A 23574-nucleotide genomic window follows, 5' to 3' on the forward strand; every position below is an offset into this window, starting at 1 on the left:
ACTTTATGTTACATTCTTACACGAGAAGACAGGCATGAAGGTCATGTATTAATAAACCGCACGTGCCGTGATGTGAAATGCGCGCTAAATAGTGCAACTCGAGGGTTCATGAGGTTCTACGAACGTGGTGTGTGGACCTGAACGGAGCCACGAAAACATGACATACAATTAATGCTGAACATAATTACATAAGTGCCAAAAAAAACCCAAAAGACTGTAAATCCGCTGCTACACCATGAATTAAAAGATGATTATTGATGATTATTGATGATTATTGATGATTAGGTGACGGTTCCTGTCTGGTTTTGTATTAAATCTGAATGTTAAATATGAACGTACGCATAGATATCTTGATTATATCTTGAATTTGTAAACTCATGCAGTCTGGGACGCTGGACACGTTCAGTGCTTTGAAGTCTGTGGTGAAATGACCCCTGACCTCTGACCCCAGCCAGTTCCTGGCTCCATCGCCTGGTGCTGAAGCTCAGATGGTCAGACGCTCCCACGGCCGAAGCAGCGCGGACCCGTCGACAAGGTCCAGAGGGGCATCTTCACCATCCTCATCATCATCGTCACAGTGTGAGTGGACCGGCCCGAAGCCGCTGGTATGAATGCAGCGCCGTCCAGCTGGTGGTGGCGGGCGTGGCCGCCGGGCCCTCAGTTGAAGAGGATGGAGTCCTGGGTCACGGTTGGCGATCTGCGCCATGTGCTTCAGGATGTCCTTCTTGGTGATGATGCCCAGCAGACGCCTGGAAAGGGAAACAGAGTGGAACAGGTGAGGCGAGGGAACGGGCGTGGCCTCCAAACAGGAAGCGCAGTCGGGGGCGAGGCGCTCACCCGTTATGGGTGACCAGGCACTGGCGCAGGCCCAGCTTGCGGAAGATGTCCACCACGATGTCCATGGCCGTGTGGTCGGTGACGGTGTGAAGGGGCTGAGGTCCATGATCCCGCGCAGCTTCAGGGGGGCGGGGCTACTGGCCGGCTGAGGGGGCGTGTACTCGGCGAAGAAGATCCGGGAGCTGCTAACCACGCCGTCCTGTCTCTTCCGGGCATTTTTCTACAACCAACGCCGAACAATGACGCTTCTCCCCACGTGAGAAGAAGACCTTTTAATCATCTAGAAGCGGCCCTCACCGATGGAGATAGATGAGGTCCCTGCGCAGCACGAAGCCCATGAGCCGCTGGGACTCGTGGGACACGACCACGGGGAAGCCGCTGTAGGTGGTGTCGGCGATCAGCCCCTCCACGTCCTCCACCGTCATCCCGTCCCGCGTCAGCACGGACAGCGGCGGGTCGCCGCGGCGCGGCCGGCATCACGTCCATCGCCAGCGTCTTGTGGCTGAACTCCTCCTTGGGCTCCAGGAAGGGGTACCCGTTGAGGCGATGTGCGCCTCGTAGATGCCCTCGCGGCCCATGGCGTCCGCCACCCCACTTGCTGGTCATGGTGGCGGCCATCAGCGGCACGATGTACTCCAGGCCGGCCGGTCAGCTCGAAACATGATGACCACCAGGGACACGGTCATGCGCGTCACGCCACCTGCGGGGACACACAAGCCGGCTCAGGCGGGGCGGGTCCGGCCGGAGGAGGGTCACGTGACGTACCCAGACACGCCGCCGCGCCACCCATGGCGTAGAGCCCCGGGTGGTGATGCAGTCCGGCCCGGCGAGCACCAGCCCCGGAAGATCACCCAGTCGTGTGGTGGTAGTACGCCAGCTGCTCCACGGCCACGCCCAGCAGCCGCCCGGCGATGGCGCCCACCGCCATGCTGGGGATGAAGAGGCCGGAGGGCACCTGTCCAGGGAACAGGGTTAGGGGAGAGCGGCGAGGGGCGGCGCGGTGAGGGCGTGGTCAAGGGGCGGTGCGGCGCGGTCGTGGTCGAGGCGGGGCGCGGTCGAGGGCGCGGTCGAGGGCGCCCACCGCCATGCTGGGGATGAAGAGGCGGAGGGCACCTGTCCAGGGAAACAGGGGTTTAGGGGAGCGCGGGCGTGGCGAGGGAGCGGCGCGGGCGCGGTCGAGGCGCCCACCGCCATGCTGGGGATGAGGAGGCCGGAGGGCACCTGTCCAGGGAACAGGGGTAAGGGGAGCGCGGGCGTGGCGAGGGGGCGGTCAGGGCGCCCACCGCCATGCTGGGGATGAAGAGGCCGGAGGGCACCTGTCCAGGGAACAGGGGTTAGGGCAGAGCGGCGCGGGCGCGGCGCGGGTGCGGTGAGGGCGTGGTCGAGGGCGCGGCGAGGGCGCGGTCGAGGGCGCGGCGATGGCGGCCACCGCCATGCTGGGGATGAAGAGGCCAGAGGGCACCTGTCCAGGGAACAGGGGTTAGGGGAGCGCGGGCGCGGCGAGGGCGCGGCGAGGGCGCGGTGCAGTCGAGGGCGCACACGCCATGCTGGGGATGAGGAGGCCGGAGGGCCTGTCCAGGAACAGGGGTTAGGGGAGAGCGGCGAGGGCGCGGCGCGGGCGCGGTGAGGGCGTGGTCAAGGGCGTGGTCAAGGGCGCGGTGCGGCGCGGTCGTGGTCGAGGCGAGGGCGCGGTCGAGGGCGCGGTCGAGGGCGCCCACCGCCATGCTGGGGATGAAGAGGCCGGAGGGCACCTGTCCAGGGAACAGGGTTAGGGGAGAGCGGGCGTGGCGAGGGACGGCGCGGGGGGCGCGGTCGAGGGCGCCCACCGCCATGCTGGGGATGAGGACGGAGGGCAACCTGTCCAGGGAACAGGGGTTAGGGGAGGGGAGCGGGCGTGGCGAGGGGCGCGGTCGAGGGCGCCCACCGCCATGCTGGGGATGAAGAGTCCGGAGGGCACCTGTCCAGGGAACAGGGGTTAGGGGAGCGCGGGCGTGGAGCGGGCGCGGGCGGGGTGGCGCGGTCGAGGGCGCCCACCGCCATGCTGGGGATGAGGAGGCCGGAGGGCACCTGTCCAGGGAACAGGGGTTAGGGGAGCGCGGGCGTGGCGAGAGGGCCGGTCGGTCGAGGGCGCCCACCGCCATGCTGGGGATGAAGAGTCCGGAGGGCACCTGTCCAGGGAACAGGGGTTAGGGCAGAGCGGGGAGGGTGCAGCGCGGGTGCGGTGAGGGCGTGGTCGAGGGCGCGGCGCGGTCGAGGGTGCCACCGCATGCTGGGGATGAAGAGTCCGGAGGGCACTGTCCAGGGAACAGGGGTTAGGGGAGCGAGCGTGGGAGGTGGGCGGGCGCGGCGATAGGGGCGCGGGTGCAGTCGAGGGCGCCCACCGCCATGCTGGGGATGAGGAGGCCGGAGGGCACACTGTCCAGGGAACAGGGGTTAGGGGAGCGCGGCGAGGGCGCGGTCGAGGGCGCCCACCGCCATGCGGGGATGAAGAGGCCGGAGGGCACCTGTCCAGGGAACAGGGGTTAGGGGAGCGGGGCGGCGCGGTCGAGGGCGCCCACCGCCATGCTGGGGATGAAGAGGCCGGAGGGCACCTGTCCAGGGAACAGGGGTTAGGGGGGCGAGCGGGGCGTGCGAGGGCGCGCGAGGGCGCGGGCGCGGTCGAGGGCGCCCACCGCCATGCTGGGGATGAGGAGGCCGGAGGGCACCTGTCCAGGGAACAGGGGTTAGGGGAGCGCGGGCGTGGCGAGGGCGCGGTCGAGGGCGCCCACCGCCATGCTGGGGATGAAGAGTCCGGAGGGCACCTGTCCAGGGAACAGGGGTTAGGGGGAGCGGCGGCGAGGGCGCGGTGAGGGCGTGGCGCTCGGGGCCGCGGTGAGGCGTGGTCGAGGGCGCGGCAAGGGCGCCCACCGCCATGCTGGGGATGAAGAGGCGGAGGGCACTGTCCAAGGGAACAGGGGTTAGGGGAGCACGGTGCGGGCGCGGCGAGGGCGCGGCCGCTTACCTTCATGGCCGAACGTCACCACGGTGACGAGCACCTTGAAGAGCAGGGCGAGCGCCAGCTGCCACATGGCGCTGTAGACCTCGGCGCCGGCGGGCCGGTCGGGCAGGGCGTTGCCGCCGCTCTTCGGCTCGCTGCCGTTGGCGTAGGTGCACAGCTGGGACGCGTCCAGCAGGCCGCAGTCGTTGAAGAGCTCGGAGATCAGCTCGCTGGTGCTCATGCGCGTGTAGCCGTTGGGGAACGCCAGCACGGCCGTCGCCGCGGTGACCACCAGCACCTCCAGCACCGGGTAGTGGCCGAGGCGGGTGCTCTTCCGCCGCCGGCACCAGGCTATGTTGGCGCGGATGAAGAACGCCCCCCAGGCGCCGCCGAAGATGCCCAGCAGCACGAAGGGCAGCAGCTCCAGGAGGTGCCAGGGCGTGTGGAACTCCACGTAGAACAGCACAAGCCGGCTGTTGCCGAACGGGTTGATGGAGCGCAGCGTGAACGCCGCCACCAGCGCGGCGAAGAAGGAGCGCCACAGCGTCTTGAGCGGGAAATAATAACTCACCTGCGGAGGAAGCAGAACGAACCGGAACCGCGTGTTGGTCCACCACGCTCTACTAGATACGGAACATTACAGTCGATTTACCTCCTCCAGGCTGAATAAAACTCCACCGATTGGTGCGCCGAAGGCCACAGACACGCCCACAGCAGCCGCTGCAGACAAGACCTGGCGGAGACACTCAGAACGGTGACGTTCTCATCTCACACACACAGGACAACACGTCCACCAGCGGTGGCGCCTCACCTCTCTCCTCTTGGCCTCGTTCTTGCGGTACTTTGTAAACAGGTGACAGAGGATGTTGCCACAGCAACAGGCCACGTGCACCAGCGGGCCCTCCTTCCCCAGGCTGAGGCCGGAGGACACGGCCAGCACCAGCGTGATGGTCTTAATGATCAGGGTCCATTTACCCAGGTAGCCTCTGATGATGAAGCCGCTGAGGATGGTCTTTATCTGCAGGGAACCCCAGCAGAACACACAGGCCACGCCCATTTACACTCATTTACATTTACAGCGTTCACCAGACAATCAGTATTTACAGGGACAGTCCCCCCCTGGAGACACTCAGGGTTACGTGTCCTGCTCAGGGACACGATGGTAGTAAGTGGGGTTTGAACCTGGGTCTTCTGGTCCATAGGCGAGTGTGTTACCCGCTAGGCTACTACCACCCTAGTACCCGACCACGCCCAGCTGACGTACACTCAAAAGAACTGCAGAACTGTATTACATGTGATGTGGTGGAACACATCATGTAGCTGTTGGGTGGGGCGTTCTACAGACCGCAGCGGAACAAAGTCTGCTGTTTCCAGCATAAATAATAAATAGAGGCATTTCTAAACATGACAAGAGGCCTGAGATTCCTGGACTTCTGGCTGATCTAGAACCACCAGGTGACACGTCAAGGTCTTCACCTCCGGGATCCCCGAGCCGCAGGCGTAGGGAGCGAAGGCCCGGACCAGGGACACGGCGAGGAACGCGAAGAGCAGAGCCCAGCTGACGTACAGCAGGTAGTTCATGATGTAGGCGAACGGGCCCTGCAGAACACAAGCACACGCACAATCTCAGACGGAACCGCATTTCTACACGATCGCAAAGGTGGGCCTCAGAGGGAACCGCATTTCTACACGATCGCAATGTGGAACTTAGACGGAACCGCATTTCTACAAGATCGCAAAGGTGGACCTCAGAGGGAACCGCATTTCTACACGATCGCAATGTGGAACTAGACGGAACCGCATTTCTACACGATCGCAACGTGGAACTCAGACGGAACCGCATTTCTACACGATCGCAAAGGTGGACCTCAGAGGGAACCGCATTCTACACGATCGCAAAGGTGGACCTCAGAGGGAACCGCATTTCTATACGATCGCAAAGGTGGAACTCAGACGGAACCGCATTTCTACACGATCGCAAAGGTGGGCCTCAGAGGGAACCGCATTTCTACACGATCGCATCGTGGAACTCAGACGGAACCGCATTTCTACACGATCGCAACGTGGATGTCGGACGGAACTGCATTTCTACACGATCGCATCGTGGAACTCAGACGGAACCGCATTTCTACACAATCGCAACGTGGAACTCAGACGGAACCGCATTTCTACACGATCGCAAAGGTGGAACTCAGACAGAACCGCATTTCTACACGATCGCAAAGGTGGGCCTCAGAGGGAACCGCATTTCTACACGATCGCAATGTGGAACTTAGACGGAACCGCATTTCTACAAGATCGCAAAGGTGGACCTCAGAGGGAACCGCATTTCTACACGATCGCAATGTGGAACTAGACGGAACCGCATTTCTACACGATCGCAACGTGGGACTCAGACGGAACCCGCATTTCTACATGATCGCAAAGGTGGACCTCAGAGGGAACCGCATTTCTACACGATCGCAAAGGTGGACCTCAGAGGGAACCGCATTTCTACACGATCGCAAAGGTGGAACTCAGACGGAACCGCATTTCTACACGATCGCAACGTGGAACTTAGACGGAACCGCATTTCTACACGATCGCAACGTGGAACTTAGACGGAACCGCATTTCTACACGATCGCAAAGGTGTGCCTCAGAGGGAACCGCATTTCTACACGATCGCATCGTGGGAACTCAGACGGAACCGCATTTCTACACGATCGCAACGTGGATGTCGGACGGAACCGCATTTCTACACGATCGCATCGTGGAACTCAGACGGAACCGCATTTCTACACAATCGCAACGTGGAACTCAGACGGAACCGCATTTCTACACGATCGCAAAGGTGGGCCTCAGAGGGAACCGCATTTCTACACGATCGCAATGTGGGAACTTAGACGGAACCGCATTTCTACAAGATCGCAAAGGTGGACCTCAGAGGGAACCGCATTTCTACACGATCGCAATGTGGAACTAGACGGAACCGCATTTCTACACGATCGCAACGTGGAACTCAGACGGAACCGCATTTCTACACGATCGCAAAGGTGGACCTCAGAGGGAAACCGCATTTCTACACGATCGCAAAGGTGGACCTCAGAGGGAACCGCATTTCTACACGATCGCAAAGGTGGAACTCAGACGGAAACCGCATTTCTACACGATCGCAACGTGGAACTTAGACGGAACCGCATTTCTACACGATCGCAACGTGGAACTCAGACGGAACCGCATTTCTACACGATCGCAACGTGGAACTTAGACGGAACCGCATTTCTACACGATCGCAAAGGTGGGCCTCAGAGGGAACCGCATTTCTACACGATCGCATCGTGGAACTCAGACGGAACCGCATTTCTACACGATCGCAACGTGGATGTCGGACGGAACCGCATTTCTACACGATCGCATCGTGGAACTCAGACGGAACCGCATTTCTACACAATCGCAACGTGGAACTCAGACGGAACCGCATTTCTACACGATCGCAAAGGTGGGCCTCAGAGGGAACCGCATTTCTACACGATCGCAATGTGGAACTTAGACGGAACCGCATTTCTACAAGATCGCAAAGGTGGACCTCAGAGGGAACCGCATTTCTACACGATCGCAATGTGGAACTAGACGGAACCGCATTTCTACACGATCGCAACGTGGAACTCAGACGGAACCGCATTTCTACACGATCGCAAAGGTGGACCTCAGAGGGAACCGCATTTCTACACGATCGCAAAGGTGGAACTCAGACGGAACCGCATTTCTACACGATCGCAACGTGGAACTTAGACGGAACCGCATTTCTACACAATCGCAACGTGGAACTTAGACGGAACCGCATTTCTACACGATCGCAAAGGTGGACCTCAGAGGGAACCGCATTTCTACACGATCGCAACGTGAAACTTAGACGGAACCGCATTTCTACACGATCGCAAAGGTGGACCTCAGAGGGAACCGCATTTCTACACGATCGCATCGTGGAACTCAGACGGAACCGCATTTCTACACGATCGCATCATTGGACCTCAGACGGAACCGCCTTTCTGCACAATCACATCACTGGACCTCAGGTGGAACCGCACTTCTACAAAGTCACCCCGACAAACCTCAAACGGAACCGCCTTTCTGCACGATCACATCGCTGGACCTCAGGTGGACCTCAGACGGAACCACACTTCTACAAGATCACCCCCGACGAACCTCAGACGGAACGGCCTTTCTGCACGATCACATCATTTGTACACAATCACATCAGAGGTTTGTAGACGCGACCTCTCACCTCTGACTGACCGATGATGAGCTCCGCCCAGCTCTTCCACTGCGGGCACTTGTCTCGCTCCTGGAAGGTGGTCTCGTTAGAGCTCCAGCAACAGTGTTCATGGTTGAACCAGAAGCCATTGAGACAGACGCCCTCCTTCAGGTCTGTCATCCAGTGAGCCGAGATGTCGATGCCTCCAGCGAGGGCGCCTGGACACCAACAAATCCAACACATAACACTTCTAACACCTTTAGAACCCAGAGGAACAAGCTGGTCATCTGCTGAACGTCTCAGAAACGTGGAACCTTCCTCCGTGAGCTAGATTGACAGATAGTCGATAGTAGAATCAGACGGACGGACCTGACATGAGGCCGATGAGCAGCATGAGCAGCCAGCCGGAGAAGGCGTCGCTGATGCCCTTCACCAGCGCCCACGTGGACTCCTTACTCTTGGTGGCGATCTGCAGTATTTTCCAAGAGAGAAGAACATTACAGCAGATACAGCATTACGGCTGGAATTTAATAAAAAGCAGCCACGCTTTACCTCGCGGTGACGGTCGCGGTCCTTGGACTTCTCGCGCACCCAGTCGATGGTGTTGAAGTCTTCGTAGGTGCCCACCCCTGGTACCGGCTCCTCCAGAAGGTCCATCAGCTTTGGCAGGCCGTTTAGCCCCTCCCACTCTGCACAGGCCAGAAGAAGAAGGCACCATCGTCATCCTCTGCGACCACTCGTGAAGCGAGTGGAAAGTAAGATCTGAAGGTCGTGCACCCCCATAATCCCGCTCCAGGGGCGGCACGTCGTCCGTGCTGGACAAGTCCACCGTGGGACCGGAGACCTCCACCATGTCCTCGTCACTGGTGCCACTCTGCAGGCTGCTGAAGCTCTCGCCGCAGTAGCCGGAGTTTTCCATCCTGCCCGGATAAAACAGCCATTACATCCGCACACCAACATGGAGCGACGTACTTTATCCTCCATCCGGGTATTACAGTATATATAATATATTACAGGCGATTACAGTATATATAATATATATCAGGCGATTACTGTATATTTAATATATATCAGGCGATTACTGTATATTTCATATATTACAGGCGATTACTGTATATTTAATATATATCAGGCGATTACTGTATATTTCATATATTACAGGCGTTTACTGTATATTTCATATGTATCAGGCGATTACTGTATATTTCATATATTACAGGCGATTACTGTATATATAATATATTACACGAGTTGAATAAATGAACGCCTTTTACCTAAAGGTCGGGGAGAGAAACTCTGATCCGACGTCCGGCCATTTGCGCTGCGACCAGACGTGACGAGCCGAGCCCAGATCATCTGTAAACAGATCGGCTCGGTGCTCGATTAAATGCTCGGCGTGGTTCAGTGCGGGCGACACAGCGCCACCTGCCGGCCGCTGGGTACCAAAACCAAATGTTGTTTATAATCGCTGCCCGCAGTCAGGAACATTCGTTTAAATGGATTCATTTGTTTAACGTTGCAGAGCAGGTCTTTCCAGAGTCTAACGTGACTTCCGTTTGAGACGTGAGTGGGAAAACATTTAAAAAGCAGGTTGGTTCTGAATTATGACTCTAATGTAATTTACAGATCAGGTTCTAGTGAACTAGTGATTACTATGATGGACATTTTGAAGCACTTATATATGTCACTCTGGATAAGAGCGTCTGCCAAATGTTGTCAATGAAATAAATAGATATGAGATAATATGTAAATTAGCTTAATAAAGAGGTGATTAGAGGACCTGGTGGGAACGTGGACTGTTCCAGCACAATAGCTGGTCCCAGTAAGCAGTCACAACCAGAGCCAAGAGCAAACAGACACAATAAGTCCCAGCAAAGGTCGCAGAGAGACGGCGAGACCTTGACCGCTTCTGAAGAGTTTGGCACGAGCTGAAGTGATGAAAGTCTCTGTGTGATGTAATGACATGTTCTACTGAACCTGTGACCCCAACAAAAAGCTACAGAGCTCCAGCACAAGCAGCAGAACGTCCATCTGTGTGGAACATGTCTCTCCTGGGTTTATTCGACTGCTTCAGTAGAAGGAGCCCATCTGGCTGGACCCTAACTGCACCAGGACCAAGTACATTTACATTTACAGCATTTACCAGACGCCCTTATCCAGTCAGTAGTTACAGGGACAGTCCCCCCCTGGAGACACTCAGGGTTAAGTGTCCTGCTCAGGGACACGATGGTAGTAAGTGGGGTTTGAACCTGGGTCTTCTGGTTCATAGGCGAGTGTGTTACCCGCCAGGCTACGACCACCCAGTCTTTTATAAACGTGCTGATGTTGACTGAAGCTCGGGACTCGGGACTCGCTGCTGGTAAAGATGGACCTGAAGAACTGATCTTTAATCTTTGCTTTGTGTGCCACTACTGATGCTGTGTGTGTGTGTGTGTGTGTGTGTGTGTGTGTGTGTGTGTGTGTACACTGACAGCCACAGTAGCCCATCCAGAAATACCGCCACACTCTCACAGTGCAACACACACATCTATCTTTACACTCACCAGAGGAAAAGATTTTAATAAAATGCAGTTTTATTGATAAAACATTAATAATCAGGTACATTCATTCCAACATCCCAGTAAATGAAGAAGAAAGGGGGAAATGGAGACTCACATGAGAACGAAAACTGGGACAAAGGACACGTGAACCCAGAAGGGACGGGTGACGAGAAGGCAAATGTAGCCAGGGGTCAAAGGTCACTTTTGCCCTCTAGTGGTCAGACATCTACTTTCTTCACCCTTCAAAGCTTCTGGGCCCAGTTTATTCTTCATAATTTCATTTGAATAATATATTGAATGTAACATGGCGTACATGCATCTGGTCAAACGGCAGAGCCAGAACCCACATCCAGATCTCACGACCTGACCAGACGTCTGGTGCTTCACTCAGCTGCTGGTGCCAGGATCCTGACAAGGTCCTCACAAACACACAACTTTCTGTCTCTCAAACCAACTATCAAGCAAGCGAACCGAGTCCACCTCACCTTCCCATGATGCTCTTGTCAGCCATACCCGGCTGTTTGTTCTGCTTTAGGGACGAGAACATCATGTCCTGACATCGAAGGGCAGCAGACAGTTGGCGCTCATCATAACCTTCGGATTCATGAGATGAAAGAACTTTCTCTATTGATGATTATGACATCTCCTCTCTGTCTTGATGTGAGCTGTGATGAATATGAATGGTTAATAAGCAGCCAGGTGCAGGGTGAGGTTATGGACCAGGCTGGTCTCAGTTCAAGTTCTGCTGGAACATCACCGCCGCGCTGCTCTCCTGCCTTCGCCGCTCTCCTGCCTTCGCCGCTCTGAACTCTGAATGTTTGACCAACACGTGTTGCACCAGGACCTTGACTCTGGAGAGCTGTGGGGAGGGGCTGGGAACCATAAAAGGAGAAGGCAGCAGCGCTCTGAGGATCCTGAACGTTCTCTGGGCTACAGGATGGAGAAGGTGGGAACGTGGCTCCTGGTGACGCTTCTGCTCCTCCAGCAGGTAAAGAGTAAAAATCCCGTTTGGTGGATGTGGGTTCCCGTTGTGCGTTCCTCAGAGGTGGGTTCCTGGTGGGTTCCCATGTGTGTGGTGTGATGATGTAGCTACGGACCCACAAACTTTGCAAACTAGCCTAATACTATTAGAACGGAGCAGCTAACCGGCCAGCTTCCGTCGCGGGAATCGTAGGAACAGAATATTTACGCAACTCTGCTGATGCTGCACTATTTACACAGCAGTTGCACAATTAAACACACAACTGGTGGGCCGAGAAATGAACCCAGTCCTAGCCTGTGTTGGCGAGCTGATGAGGTGAGTGAGCGCAGAGACGGGACATTCCGGAAACGATGATTTATTTAAACAATAAAGAAACACGGCGCGATGGCCGAAAAACGGGAAATAACGGGGAGAACAAAAACTAGCCCGCAGGCGAACAGTTGCGAGGAAAATGACGCCGATCGGCGGCCGCGTGGCCCCAGGTGACGTCTCCAGCTGACGCCCATCCTGACACGTGGACTCTGTTCCAGGTGCTCGGTGCTCCCGAGTCGCCGGGGGGGACAGCAGCTCCGGCGCCAGGCGAGGATGACGCCGCTGTGGAGGATTCTGGGAAGCAAGCCGAAAGGAGCGCACTGCAAGAGTCACTACGAGTGCATCTCGCTGCTCTGCAGGTCAGGAGCGGCGACGGCGGCGGCTTCGCGCTTCTGGCCATGCGGACGCGTGTAATCGAGTCCTTTCCGCCCCTGCAGGAACTCGCGCTGCTCGACTGACCAGGCGGTGACCTCCCGCTGACCCCCACCGAGCCGGACCCAGAGAAACCAGCACTTTAAACCACAACTAATGTAGCAAATCCAGACCTCTTCCATGTAGGGACCACGAGAACGTACTGTACGCCGCCAAAATACAACACAGGCGCTTTTTTACTTGAAATATTTAAAGTCAGGACGGCCCACAAATGAAATCCTGTTGGTTTTTGTTATCTGAGGTACTGTAATATTTACTGTTCTGCTTTTATGTGATGTACTGTGTCAGGTTGTCGCTGTAAAATGTAGTCCTAGTTATAAGACTCTGTACAGGGTGGGCCATTTATATGGATCCACCTTAATAAAATGGGAACGGTTGGTGATATTAATGTCCTGTTTGTGGCACATTAGTATATGTGAGGGGGCAAACTTTTTAAGATGGGTGGTGGCCATAGTGGCCATTTTGAAGTTGGCCATCTTGGATCCAACTTTTGGAAGGAAGAGGGTCATGTGACACATCAAATTTATTGGTAAATTCACAAGAAAAACAATGGTGTGCTTGGTTTTAACGTAACTTTATTCTTTCGTGGGTTATTTACAAGTTTCTGACCACTTATAAAATGTGTTCAATGTCACCAGCCGTTCCCATTTTATTCAGGTGTATCCATATAAATGGCCCCCCCTGTAGAATCTGTAGAACCAAGTGTACTGTAAGAGGCGTGGTCAGCCTCGCCTTCATGTGCTGAAGCTGGGAGCTTCAAGAAATAAAGAGTTTTTAACCATTTCTAACGTGTGAAAGTCTGCATGTGATCTGTACAAATTCAACACTGAATTCAGCATCGACACTACTTTCAGAGTACTGAATTCAGAATACTGCTTCGCTCTTTCACTATTTACCATGGATGTCGGTAGTGAATTTATTGATTACTTCTTGCACATCCTAGTGGTTAAGGAAGCGGACTCGTAATCAGAAGGTTGTGGGTTCAAATCCCGAACTGCCAAGATACCACTGAGGTCCCCTTGATGAAGGTCCCATCCCCACACGCTGCTCCCCGGACGCCTGTCATGGTGTCCACTGAGGTCCCCTTGATGAAGGTCCCATCCCCACACACTGCTCCCCGGACGCCTGTCATGGTGTCCACTGAGGTCCCCTTGATGAAGGTCCCATCCCCACACACTGCTCCCCGGACGCCTGTCATGGTGTCCACTGAGGTCCCCTTGATGAAGGTCCCATCCCCACACGCTGCTCCCCGGACGCCTGTCATGGTGTCCACTGCTCACCAAGGGTGATAGTTAAACACAGAGGACACGTGTCACCGTGTGCTGTGCTGCAGTGTCTCACAATGACGATCACTTAACTTTTATAATTTATTACTGACTGTCGTCCCTCTCATGTGTGTGGGTGACAGATGAATTTTGCCGCATTAGCAGTCGCTTGCTTTATCTGAATGAGGATCATTTCCGTCTTCTGAATCGGCGTGACGGCTGGATTCACGGTCAGAGATCTGGATCCTGCTGACCTGTGGCATTTCATCTGAACCATGTAACGGACACCGGCGCCCGGCGCTCCTCTCTGACATTAACACACATCACATGACCATCATCGGAGCGCGGCGCGGTGGTGTGGAGAGGACGGCGGAGAAGTGCAGGAACCATGAGGAGCCGCAGCAACTCCGGCGTCAAGCTGGACAACTACGCACGGACCGTGCAGCAGACCATCCTGCGCCATCAGGTACCGACGGGCTCTGATAAAGCATGAAGAAGAAGGCGGCGTGGTGCAGAGTGTGTGAGTGTGTGTGACCTTCGCAGGACCCGGTGACAGGGCTGCTCCCCAGCAGCCCGGACGTTCCTCACGCCTGGGTACGAGACAACGTCTACAGCGTCCTGTCTGTGTGGGCGCTGAGTCTGGCCTATCGGAAGAACGCCGACTGGGATGAGGACAAGGCCAAGGCCTTCGAGTTGGAGCAGGTAGAGCAGATCACCTGAGTCGGAGTGTATGTGTGTGTGTGCACGTGTGTGTGATGTGTATGGTGTGTTTGTGTGGTGTGTGTGTGTTTGTGATGTTTGTGTGGTGTTTGTGTGTGTGTGTGGTGTGTGAGTGTGTGTTTGTGTGTGTGTGTGTATGTGTGGTGTGTGAGTGTGTGTGTGTGTTGTATGTGTATGTGTGTTGAGTGTGTTGTGTGTGTTTGTGTATGTGTGGTGTGGTGTGTGTGTGGTGGTGTGTGAGTGTGTGTGGTGTGTGTTGTGTGGGTGGGGTGTGTTTGTGAGTGTGTGTGGTGTGTGGTGGTGGTGTGTGTGTGTTTGTGTGTGTGGGGGGGTGTGTATGTGTGGTGAGTGGGTGTGTGTGTGTGTGGTATGTGTGTGGTGGGTGTGTGGTGTGTGAGTGGTGTGTGTGGGGTGTGAGTGTGTGTGTTTGTGTTGTGTGTTGGTGGTGTGTGAGTTGTGTTGGTTTGTGTGGTGTGTGTGTGTTGTGGTTTGTGTTTGTGTGTGGGTGTGGTGTGTGGTGTGAATGTTCTGGGCCTGAACTGACAGGCAACACACAGGGGTTGAGTTTCCCTGACAGATGGGAAGAAAGGTCAAAGTTGAAACTGTCTCCCTGTGTGTCCACTTCAGAGCGTGGTGAAGCTGATGAGGAGTCTGCTGCAGTGCATGATGAGACAGGTAACGGTCTTCTCAGCTGATCCTGGAGGTCCTCCCATCACTCTCTTGAGGACAAACACATCTGACTGTGTCTTCGTCTCCAGCTGGACAAAGTAGAAAAGTTCAAATACAGCAAGAGGGTGACGGACAGTCTGCATGCCAAGTACCACATGAGGACCTGCGCCAGTGTACTGGGGGACACCGAGTGGGGACACCTGCAGGTGGATGCAACCTCCATCTTCCTGCTCTTCCTGGCCCAGATGACAGCATCAGGTTCGTCTATCAGTTCTTCTTGCTGCTGGTTCACCTCCATCTTCCCATCGGCTGAGTATTTTGTGTGGTATTTTGTGCAGGGCTACACATCATCTACACACGAGATGAAGTGGACATCATCCAGAACCTCATGTTCTACATAGAGACCGCGTACAAAGTGGCTGTGAGTTTTCATTCTGCAGTAATGTTATGCTGAAGTTCTCACTGTTCTGCAGGTACTCACTGTTGCCTCTTAACAGGACTTTGGAATGTGGGAACGTGGAGACAAAACCAACACGGGAATTCCTGAGATCAACGTCAGCTCCATTGGGATGGCAAAGGTCAAAGTTCACTTTACGGTTTCAAATGGGGCCAGCGTTGAGTCTGATGGAATTAACCTCCAAGAACCCTGTGGTGCACCATGCCGGGGTTTTTATGTTGTGTGTCTTCTACTGAGCTGAGGACTATTTCAATGACAGGACTTCTCTTTGCAGGCAGCACTAGAAGCCCTTGATGGGTTGAACCTTTTTGGTGCTAAAGGAGGTCCAGAGTCAGTTGTCCATGCCTTGCCTGATGATATTCAACACTGCCAGGTGAGAGGCGCACAGCAGCTGGCAGATTTTATGTGGCACTTGGGTCTAAACGAAGAACCACTTTCTTTCCACCATCTGCTCCGGATACAGTCCATCCTGAACTCAATGCTTCCAAGGGCATCCACGTCCAAAGAGGTGGACGCTGGAGTGCTGTCCATCATCACCTACCCTGCGTTTGCTGTGGAAGACCTCAACATTGTAAACCTGACCAAGGAGGAGATCATCTCGAAGCTGCAGGTCATGAACCTCGATCCCCTCTATGATGAGTGGACAACATGACAAAGGTCCCAAAGAGTTTGTTGTGATGGCCTGTGATCACGTAGGTCCATACAACGTTCTGACCATGAAGGTCAATGAGTCTCAAGAAAGAGAAAGTATATGATCAGTGAACATGAACAATATTTGAATCCTCCACTGGTACCAATGTTCATGTTTATCATATGTCTGGTCTGGTCTCAGCAGAAGTGATTCTATTCTGGTCATGTGATCTGGTCACGAGTTTCATTAAATCCATGGTGTTGATGTTGTTCATGTGGAGATCAATAAGATGTTTTATTCTGCTCTGTCTTGTGTAGGGCAGGTATGGATGCTGCCGTTTCCTCAGGGATGGTCATAAGACCCCTAAAGAGGTCACGTAAATTCTAATATAAAAGTATATTCAGATCCTTCTTCTAGTAACTTTTCCTTCATGTTTGAACATGTCATTCTAATTATCTGACTGAGTGTAAAACAGCTCATAAAAAAGCTCAAAGCTGTTTTCTGTGTCCCAAACCCACTCAGGACCCCAACCGACTGTATTATGAGTCGTCGGAGCTCAAGCTCTTCGAGAACATTGAGTGTGAGTGGCCTCTATTCTGGACCTACCTCATCCTTGATGGCATCTTCATCCACAACTCAGAGCAGGTCTGTTGCAGAATTTCCTCCCTCCTCTCACCTATGCATATTAAATTAGAGTTGTGCTCTCTCATTGTCTGTGTGATGAGAAGGTCCTCCTCAAACCCTGCAGGTGGAGGAGTATCGAGAGGCCCTGGACGCCATTCTGATCCAGCAGAAGGACGGTGTGCGGCTGGTGCCTGAGCTCTACAGTGTCCCATTAGATAAGGTGAATGCTTACAGCTCCGTGGTCTCCTCACATGAACTATACACACAGAAGAACACAGAACACTCTGGAACATTACTGTTCTGTCCTGATCTATACTGACACCAGTACAGAACAAACAGATCAAGGAAGATGAAGCCCATCAGGATACATCAGGGTTCAGATTATGACAACCAACCCTGTCCTGGAGGGCATCAGCCACCCACAGCATAGCTCTTTCCATGTTCCACCACACCATGCCTGGTTCAACTTGTGAAACCTTGGAGACACCTACTTTTACACTTGTGGTCAACTTGCAGTCATGGTGGAGCTACTTACATCCAGGGCTCCATGTTTTGAGGAAAATGAAAATGAAAGTCTGCTTCTAATCCAGGTGGATGAGGAATATGCCAACCCTCACACCGTTGACCGGGTTCCTCTGGGCAAATTACCCCTGAAATGGGCTCAGTCTCTGTACGTGATGGGGAACCTTCTGGCCGAGGTACATGCTGCTCGTTCTTCTGCTTGGAGGACCAGGTTAGGTACAGGTTATTACAGAAACATGACTTGGTTCTTTCTCCACCAGGGCTTCCTAGCGCCTGGAGAGGTCGACCCTCTGAATAGACGTTTGGCGACTGTGCCCAAGCCTGACGTAGTGGTTCAAGGTGCCAGGTCTTCATGCACATTATTTTGTTTCTTCTGAGCTCACCTTCTTAATTCTTCTTCTCCTACATCTGCAGTTTCCATCTTAGCAGAGACAGAGGAGATCAAGCAGCTGCTGCAGAAACATGGCATTGATGCTGAAACCCTGGAAGACATCTACCCAATCAGAGTCCAGCCATCCAGAGTGCTGAGCCACATCTACGCCAGGCTGGGTGAGCGGCCGTCAGGACACGTTTCAGCACCACCGTTTCTGGTGACGAGATAAATAACGCGGGGACGGACGTCCACAGGGCGGAATCAGAGGCTGGGACTCACCGGGCGGCCGTACCGACGCATCGGCGTGTTGGGAACATCCAAACTCTACATGATCCGTGGCACGGTCTTCTCCTTCACTCCTCAGGTAGGCCGTTCCAGGTTCTGCTGTCCTCACCTTCTCCCTCGCCTGGCTGTCCTCTGTTACGCGCGTGTCTTTCTGCCCACAGTTTTTGGACCATCAGCAGTTCTATCTCGCCCTCGACAACCACATGATTGTGGAGATGCTGCGTACCGATCTGTCCTACCTCTGCTCTCGATGGAGGATGACCGGCCAGCCGACCGTCACCTTTCCCGTGTCTCGCGGCATGCTGAGTACGTAGCCACGCCCCCACCTCTCACCTCCCCTCGCCATGTCACCGGGGGTCACATGTGTATCGTGTCGGTGTCGTGTGTGTAGATGATGACCACAGTGATGTGAGTCCCGTGGTTCTGGCCGCCCTGAGGAAGCTGCAGGATGGATACTACGGAGGAGCCAGGTCAGTGTTCTGATCTTCTTCTTGCAAGGTGGGTGGAAGAGAGTTCGCTTTAAAAAATTGCCGTTATCTTTTAGCTGTTTTGAGATAAGATTTGAAAAAAAACGATTTTTTCAATAAATGCATGAACACAACTGTACTAATAGTGCAAATAAAAAAGGAATTTACATTTTAATTCTATATTTAAATGTTTTATACAACATACCTCAGTACACACATATAAATAGCACATATAACATTATATACTCAGATTTATTCCATTAATTACTACAAATTGTACTTAAGTAATAAGTTATTAATATTATTTTTAGGAAATACCAGAATTAGCACGTTTAATTGTCTGAACATCTTTTCTAAAAAATTAATTAGAAATTACAGTCAAACATTTGCTCTTGCTCAGTACTCTTTATTTTTTAAAATATTTTGGATGACTTCTTTGGGTGGCCTAGCGGTCAAGGAAGCGGCCCCGTTCCGCCAAGGTGCCACCGAGGTCCCCTTGATGAAGGTCCCGTCCCCACACACTGCTCCCCCACACTGATCACCAAGGGAGATGGTTAAATAGGAGGACACGTTTCACCATGTCACCGTGTGCTGTGCTGCAGTGTCTCACGATGACAATCACTCCACTTTCACTTTCTAGTTGAGTATCGTTCATTTCATTCATCTACCCACCTCTGGCTATGAGCGTGTGTCTTGCCTGAACACCCACAGGGTGACGACGGGGACGCTGTCCACCTTCCAGCAAACGTCCTGCTGCGCTCATCTGACCTTCATGGACTGTGGTGAGCAGGAGTGACGCCGGATAGCTGAGCAGGTGTCATTTCTGTGTATGTGAGTGTGTGTGTGTGTGTGTCCACCAGAGGTGGACGACCTTGCTCAGTACCTGCACCAGCTGCTCTCTGTCCCCAAGGACACTCAGCCGATCAGCTCCACCGAGGGCGGCCTCAACCGATTCCGGGCGGCAGCCAATAAAGCGCGAGAGATGGTGTCTCTGGTGCACAAAGCGCGCGAGCTGAACATACACAGTGAGGAACGCATCTTCACTCCTCCCTGGCTGTGGTGGCGTCATCTGATCGGGTCTGACCTTTGACCTCCTTGTAGACGTGCACATGTATCTTCCTACCAAGCTGTTCCGCGGCCCTCAGCCCGACCCTGCAGGTGGGACGTGTGGACGTCTCATTCCAGCAGACGTCACCTGTCAGCAGGTGCCTGAGGACCAGCCGTCCACCAGCATGAACCTCCCCAGGGACACGGACGGAGGAGTCGACCACGCGGCGCTGGTGCAGATGCTGAAACAGACTCACAACCTGCAGGACCAGGCGGACATTCTCTACATTCTCTACAAGGACAGGTGAGTCTCGGTCGGCCTGGCGCAGGGCGGGGCTCCGGACTGACCAGTGTGTCTCAACCGGGACTCCAGGGGTGTGGACTGGGACACCAGGCTGCACGGTGCAGGCTGGACCGTGTGGCGGCTGCTGGGTGAGCTGTACGAGAAAGCCGGGACGCTGAGACACTGGGGTCTCATCCGCATGACCTGTGGAATGCTCCGGAAGAAAGTGGAGCAGCTGGATGAGGTAAAGTGGCCCCTGCTGTTACTGCAGGGTGTCTGTTGTGGAAGGTAATGAGTGTGTGTGTGTGTGTGTGTGTGTGTTCTGTTTGAAGGCCTGCACAGACCTGTTAGCTCATCAGAAGCACTTGACTGTGGGTCTGCCTCCAGAACCTCGAGAGAAGACCATCTCAGCGTGAGGGCCACTTCCAGAATTAACATCATCCAGGTTCCTACACCCCTGGTAGACCACAGATCTTACAGATTTTACTCTGTTCCTCTCACAGCCCCATGCCTCCAGACAAGCTGGCAAGGTTGATAGATGAGGCGAGCGAGAAGAACCTCACCATGGCCGTCCTCACTCAGGTGAACAGCGAGAAGACGGAGGACACATCCTCACATTGTTAAAGACAAACAGTCTAACACACGACGGTTCTAATCACCCACACCAAACGTCTATTAGAACTTCATTATTCCTGCCACGCAAGGATGGTCTGCAGCACCTGGACACAGTGGCTGTAGATGTTATCTATTTCATATTTATATTCATCAGAACATCATTATTAAATACATCTGTTATGGTGTTATGGTGCTTTTTGTCTCGTTTTGATTATTTTAATTCCCTGACCCGGCTCACATCACTACTATCCTCCCAACTTCACCAGTTACTTCACCAGTTACTTTCCTTTACTTTAGCTAGTCGAATGGAGCAGGACAAGTTGTCCCACCAGCCAGGGACAACGAAGGAGAACAGAGTCGATTGGGAACGGAGACCCCGTGAAGAGGGAATTTTTAGTCTCTTTAGTTACCCGCCACATTCCTCTAAACTCCACCCACTCCCACAGGAACCTCCTGACCGTCCCACACATCTCCAAATTTGAACTTCTGTAATTTACTTTCTTCTGTACGTGAAGTGACTGTGTGAAATGAAGCGGAACATCACGCCGCTGCTGTGTTGCTGTGGCAGGAGGTCCTGGTTTTCCTGGCGATGATCATCCGAACGCAGCCCGGCCTGTTCGGCGAGATGTTCCGGCTGCGCGTTGGCCTCATCGTCCAGGCCATGGCCACAGAGCTGGCCCAGTCCCTCAGCTGCTCCGGTACCGACCCACCGTTCCTCGCTCTCACGCGCCGGTGTGTGTGTGTGTGTGTGTGTGTGTGTGTTTTCACCGTGTCTGTGTGCACCGTGCGTCCCGCAGGAGAGGAGGCCACGGAGAGCCTGATGAACATGACGCCGTCTGAGATGAAGAACCTTCTGCACCACATTCTGAGCGGCAGGGAGTTCGGGGTTCAGAGGAGCGGTGAGTTGGACCCGCCGCTTGCGTCACTTCTGCCGTCTCACTCTTGCTTCTTGTGTCCCTGTCCCAGCTCGCTCCATCGGCCAGACCGCGAGTCCCGCCTTGTCCCTCCACGATACGAGCCAGGCAGGATCCACCCAGGCCGCCACGGTCAGCACGGAACCGTAATTTACCGTAATTATCTCCACTGCTCTTCTGCTGCATCATTCTCCACCTTCTCTGTCTTCTGCAGTCCCGGCTGAGCCACTCCCTGGACATGGACAAGGTAGAATCTGGAGTGAGGACCAGCTTTAGTTCTACTTCTGTTCTAGTAAAACCCGCCCGCGTTCCAGCTCAGTTGTCTCCGTCGGTGTGACCGACAGCGTTACAGATTCCCGCCAATCGAGGTCTTCCAGGGGGCGTGGCCGGGGCGGGACTCCAGACAGGGACAGTGGCTGCGCCGCCGCCGCCTGGACGGGGCCCTGAACAAGGTTCCTGTCGGCTTCTACCAGAAAGTCTGGAAGATTTTGCAGAAGGTAAGATGGGAGCCAGAGGTCAAGCTGAAAGTGGGACCCACATGCATGACGTTCTCCATGTTCTCCGCGTTCCTACAGTGCCACGGCCTGTCCATCGAGGGGTCTCTACTTCCGTCCTCAATCACCAGCGAGGTACGAACCGGGGGCGGCGGCCACGCCGTCTCACGCCGTCTCACGACTGACCGCACGTTTCTCGCGATCAGATGACTGCTGGCGAGATCAAGTTCGCGGTGAACGTGGAGACGGTTCTGAACCGCGTTCCACAGCCGGAGTACCGTCAGCTTCTGGTGGAGGCCATCCTGGTGCTGACCGTGCTGACCGAGGTGGACATCGGCAGCGTAGGTGACATCATACGGGTGGAGCAGATCGTACGCATGGCCAGTGACATGTTCTACTGCGACCAGGTCATTACCCGTTCCAGATCCGTACCAGTCCAATTTTATTTCGAAAAGATTATGGTGGTAAAAAGCTTTAGAAATGAACCCATACTGATGACCTTTGACCCTGCAGAAAGCTGTAGGAGCAGAGGACGCCCTGCTGGAGAGAGACCAGTCCACCAGCATCTGCCGGCTGCTGTATGACTCCGCCCCCAGCGGCCGCTTCGGCACCTTGACCTACCTGTCCAAAGCCATCGCCACCTACGTCCAGGACTTCCTGCCCGGTGGGGCCTGTGCTGTGCAGTGACCCGGCCTAGAACGTTCCATCAGTGTGAAGCCTAAAAATGTTCTGACCTTTCTGGGGTTATATTGTGTGGAACCTTGAATTTAAACATAAATATAAAAAATATATATACAGTAGAGGCCAAAAGTCTGGACACCTTCTCATTCGACGTGTTTTCTTTATCTTCATGACCATTTACGTTGGTAGATTCTCACTGAAGGCATCAAAACTATGAATGAACACATGTGGAGTTCTGTACTTAACAAAAAAGGTGAAATAAGTGAAAACATGTTTTATATTCTAGTTTCTTTGCTCTGGTTACTGCTTTGAACACTCTTGGCATTCTCTCGATGAGCTTCAAGAGGTCGTCACCTGAAATGCTTCTCCAACAGTCTTGAAGGAGTTCCCAGAGGTGTTTAGCACTTGCTGGTCCAGCTTCACCCCAAACCATCTGGACTGGGTTCAGGTCCGGTGACTGTTGAGGCCAGGTCTCCACTTTTTGTTAAGTACAGAACTCCACATGTGTTCATTCATAGTTTTGATGCCTTCAGTGAGAATCTACCAACGTAAATGGTCATGAAGATAAAGAAAACACGTCAAATAAGAAGGTGTCCAGACTTTTGGCCTGAACTGTACATCATAATCTCAGATTTTCTGGAAAAATGGTGTTTAATGGTGTTTAAAGTGTCGCTCTGAATAACACACGGTTAGAAAATGAACCTGCAGGACATCTGCTGAGAAGAACCTTCAGATTTCACTCGACGTCATGACAACTCTGCAGCCGTTTCTTTAGAAAAAGGGATTTATTGGAACATTAAAAATGTGGCGCTGCTGGTATTTACAATGTCAGTCCAGTGCATGAGTAGAAATGGGGGAGGAGATCACATGATGCAGCGGTGAGGTTCTTCACAACGTTAATGAGCCAGCGTAACTACACACACACATCAATACCGTCCCCGCCGGGAACCTTCGCCGGGTTTTGCCGGGACAGAAGAGCCACGTTTGTGCTTGAAACCTTCAGATGTTGCTGCAGCGCTGGTCCAGTTTGCCGTTCCGAGCTCTACAGCATTTACACGACGCAACAAGCTGTGGAGGGAGGAGGGTTCTGGAATGTTCCAGAAGGTCGGGACATAAATCCCACTGGTTCTGGTCCAGTCGCTATGCGTTCCATACGAGTCAGGCGGTGAGACGGAACATGCTGTATATACACACATACTGTACGAGCCAGA

General features: G+C 53.9%; 1 protein-coding gene and 1 pseudogene across 1 annotated transcript; one reads left to right on the forward strand and one right to left on the reverse strand.

Moving 5' to 3' along the window:
- Positions 1-657: 657 nt before the first annotated feature.
- On the reverse strand, positions 658-9800 carry LOC114780401 (H(+)/Cl(-) exchange transporter 5-like; annotated as a pseudogene).
- Positions 9801-13888: 4088 nt separating this feature from the next.
- On the forward strand, positions 13889-22512 carry LOC114780407 (phosphorylase b kinase regulatory subunit alpha, skeletal muscle isoform-like). Its single transcript, XM_028967685.1, has 31 exons — positions 13889-14047; positions 14125-14283; positions 14929-14976; positions 15060-15228; positions 15309-15391; positions 15468-15548; positions 15702-15800; positions 15891-16037; positions 16376-16429; positions 16581-16703; positions 16807-16902; positions 17273-17380; positions 17465-17543; positions 17619-17753; positions 17832-17941; positions 18024-18168; positions 18254-18332; positions 19041-19111; positions 19190-19354; positions 19431-19680; positions 19750-19903; positions 19992-20071; positions 20163-20241; positions 20843-20972; positions 21072-21173; positions 21241-21320; positions 21403-21447; positions 21533-21685; positions 21764-21817; positions 21889-22089; positions 22196-22512. Exons 1-31 carry the CDS (start codon positions 13970-13972, stop codon positions 22367-22369), a joined length of 3531 nt encoding a protein of 1176 aa, XP_028823518.1. The 5' UTR covers positions 13889-13969; the 3' UTR covers positions 22370-22512.
- The last annotated feature ends 1062 nt before the right edge of the window (positions 22513-23574 follow it).

Source organism: Denticeps clupeoides, unplaced genomic scaffold (genome assembly GCF_900700375.1).
Source record: "Denticeps clupeoides unplaced genomic scaffold, fDenClu1.1, whole genome shotgun sequence".
Lineage (NCBI taxonomy): Eukaryota > Metazoa > Chordata > Actinopteri > Clupeiformes > Denticipitidae > Denticeps > Denticeps clupeoides.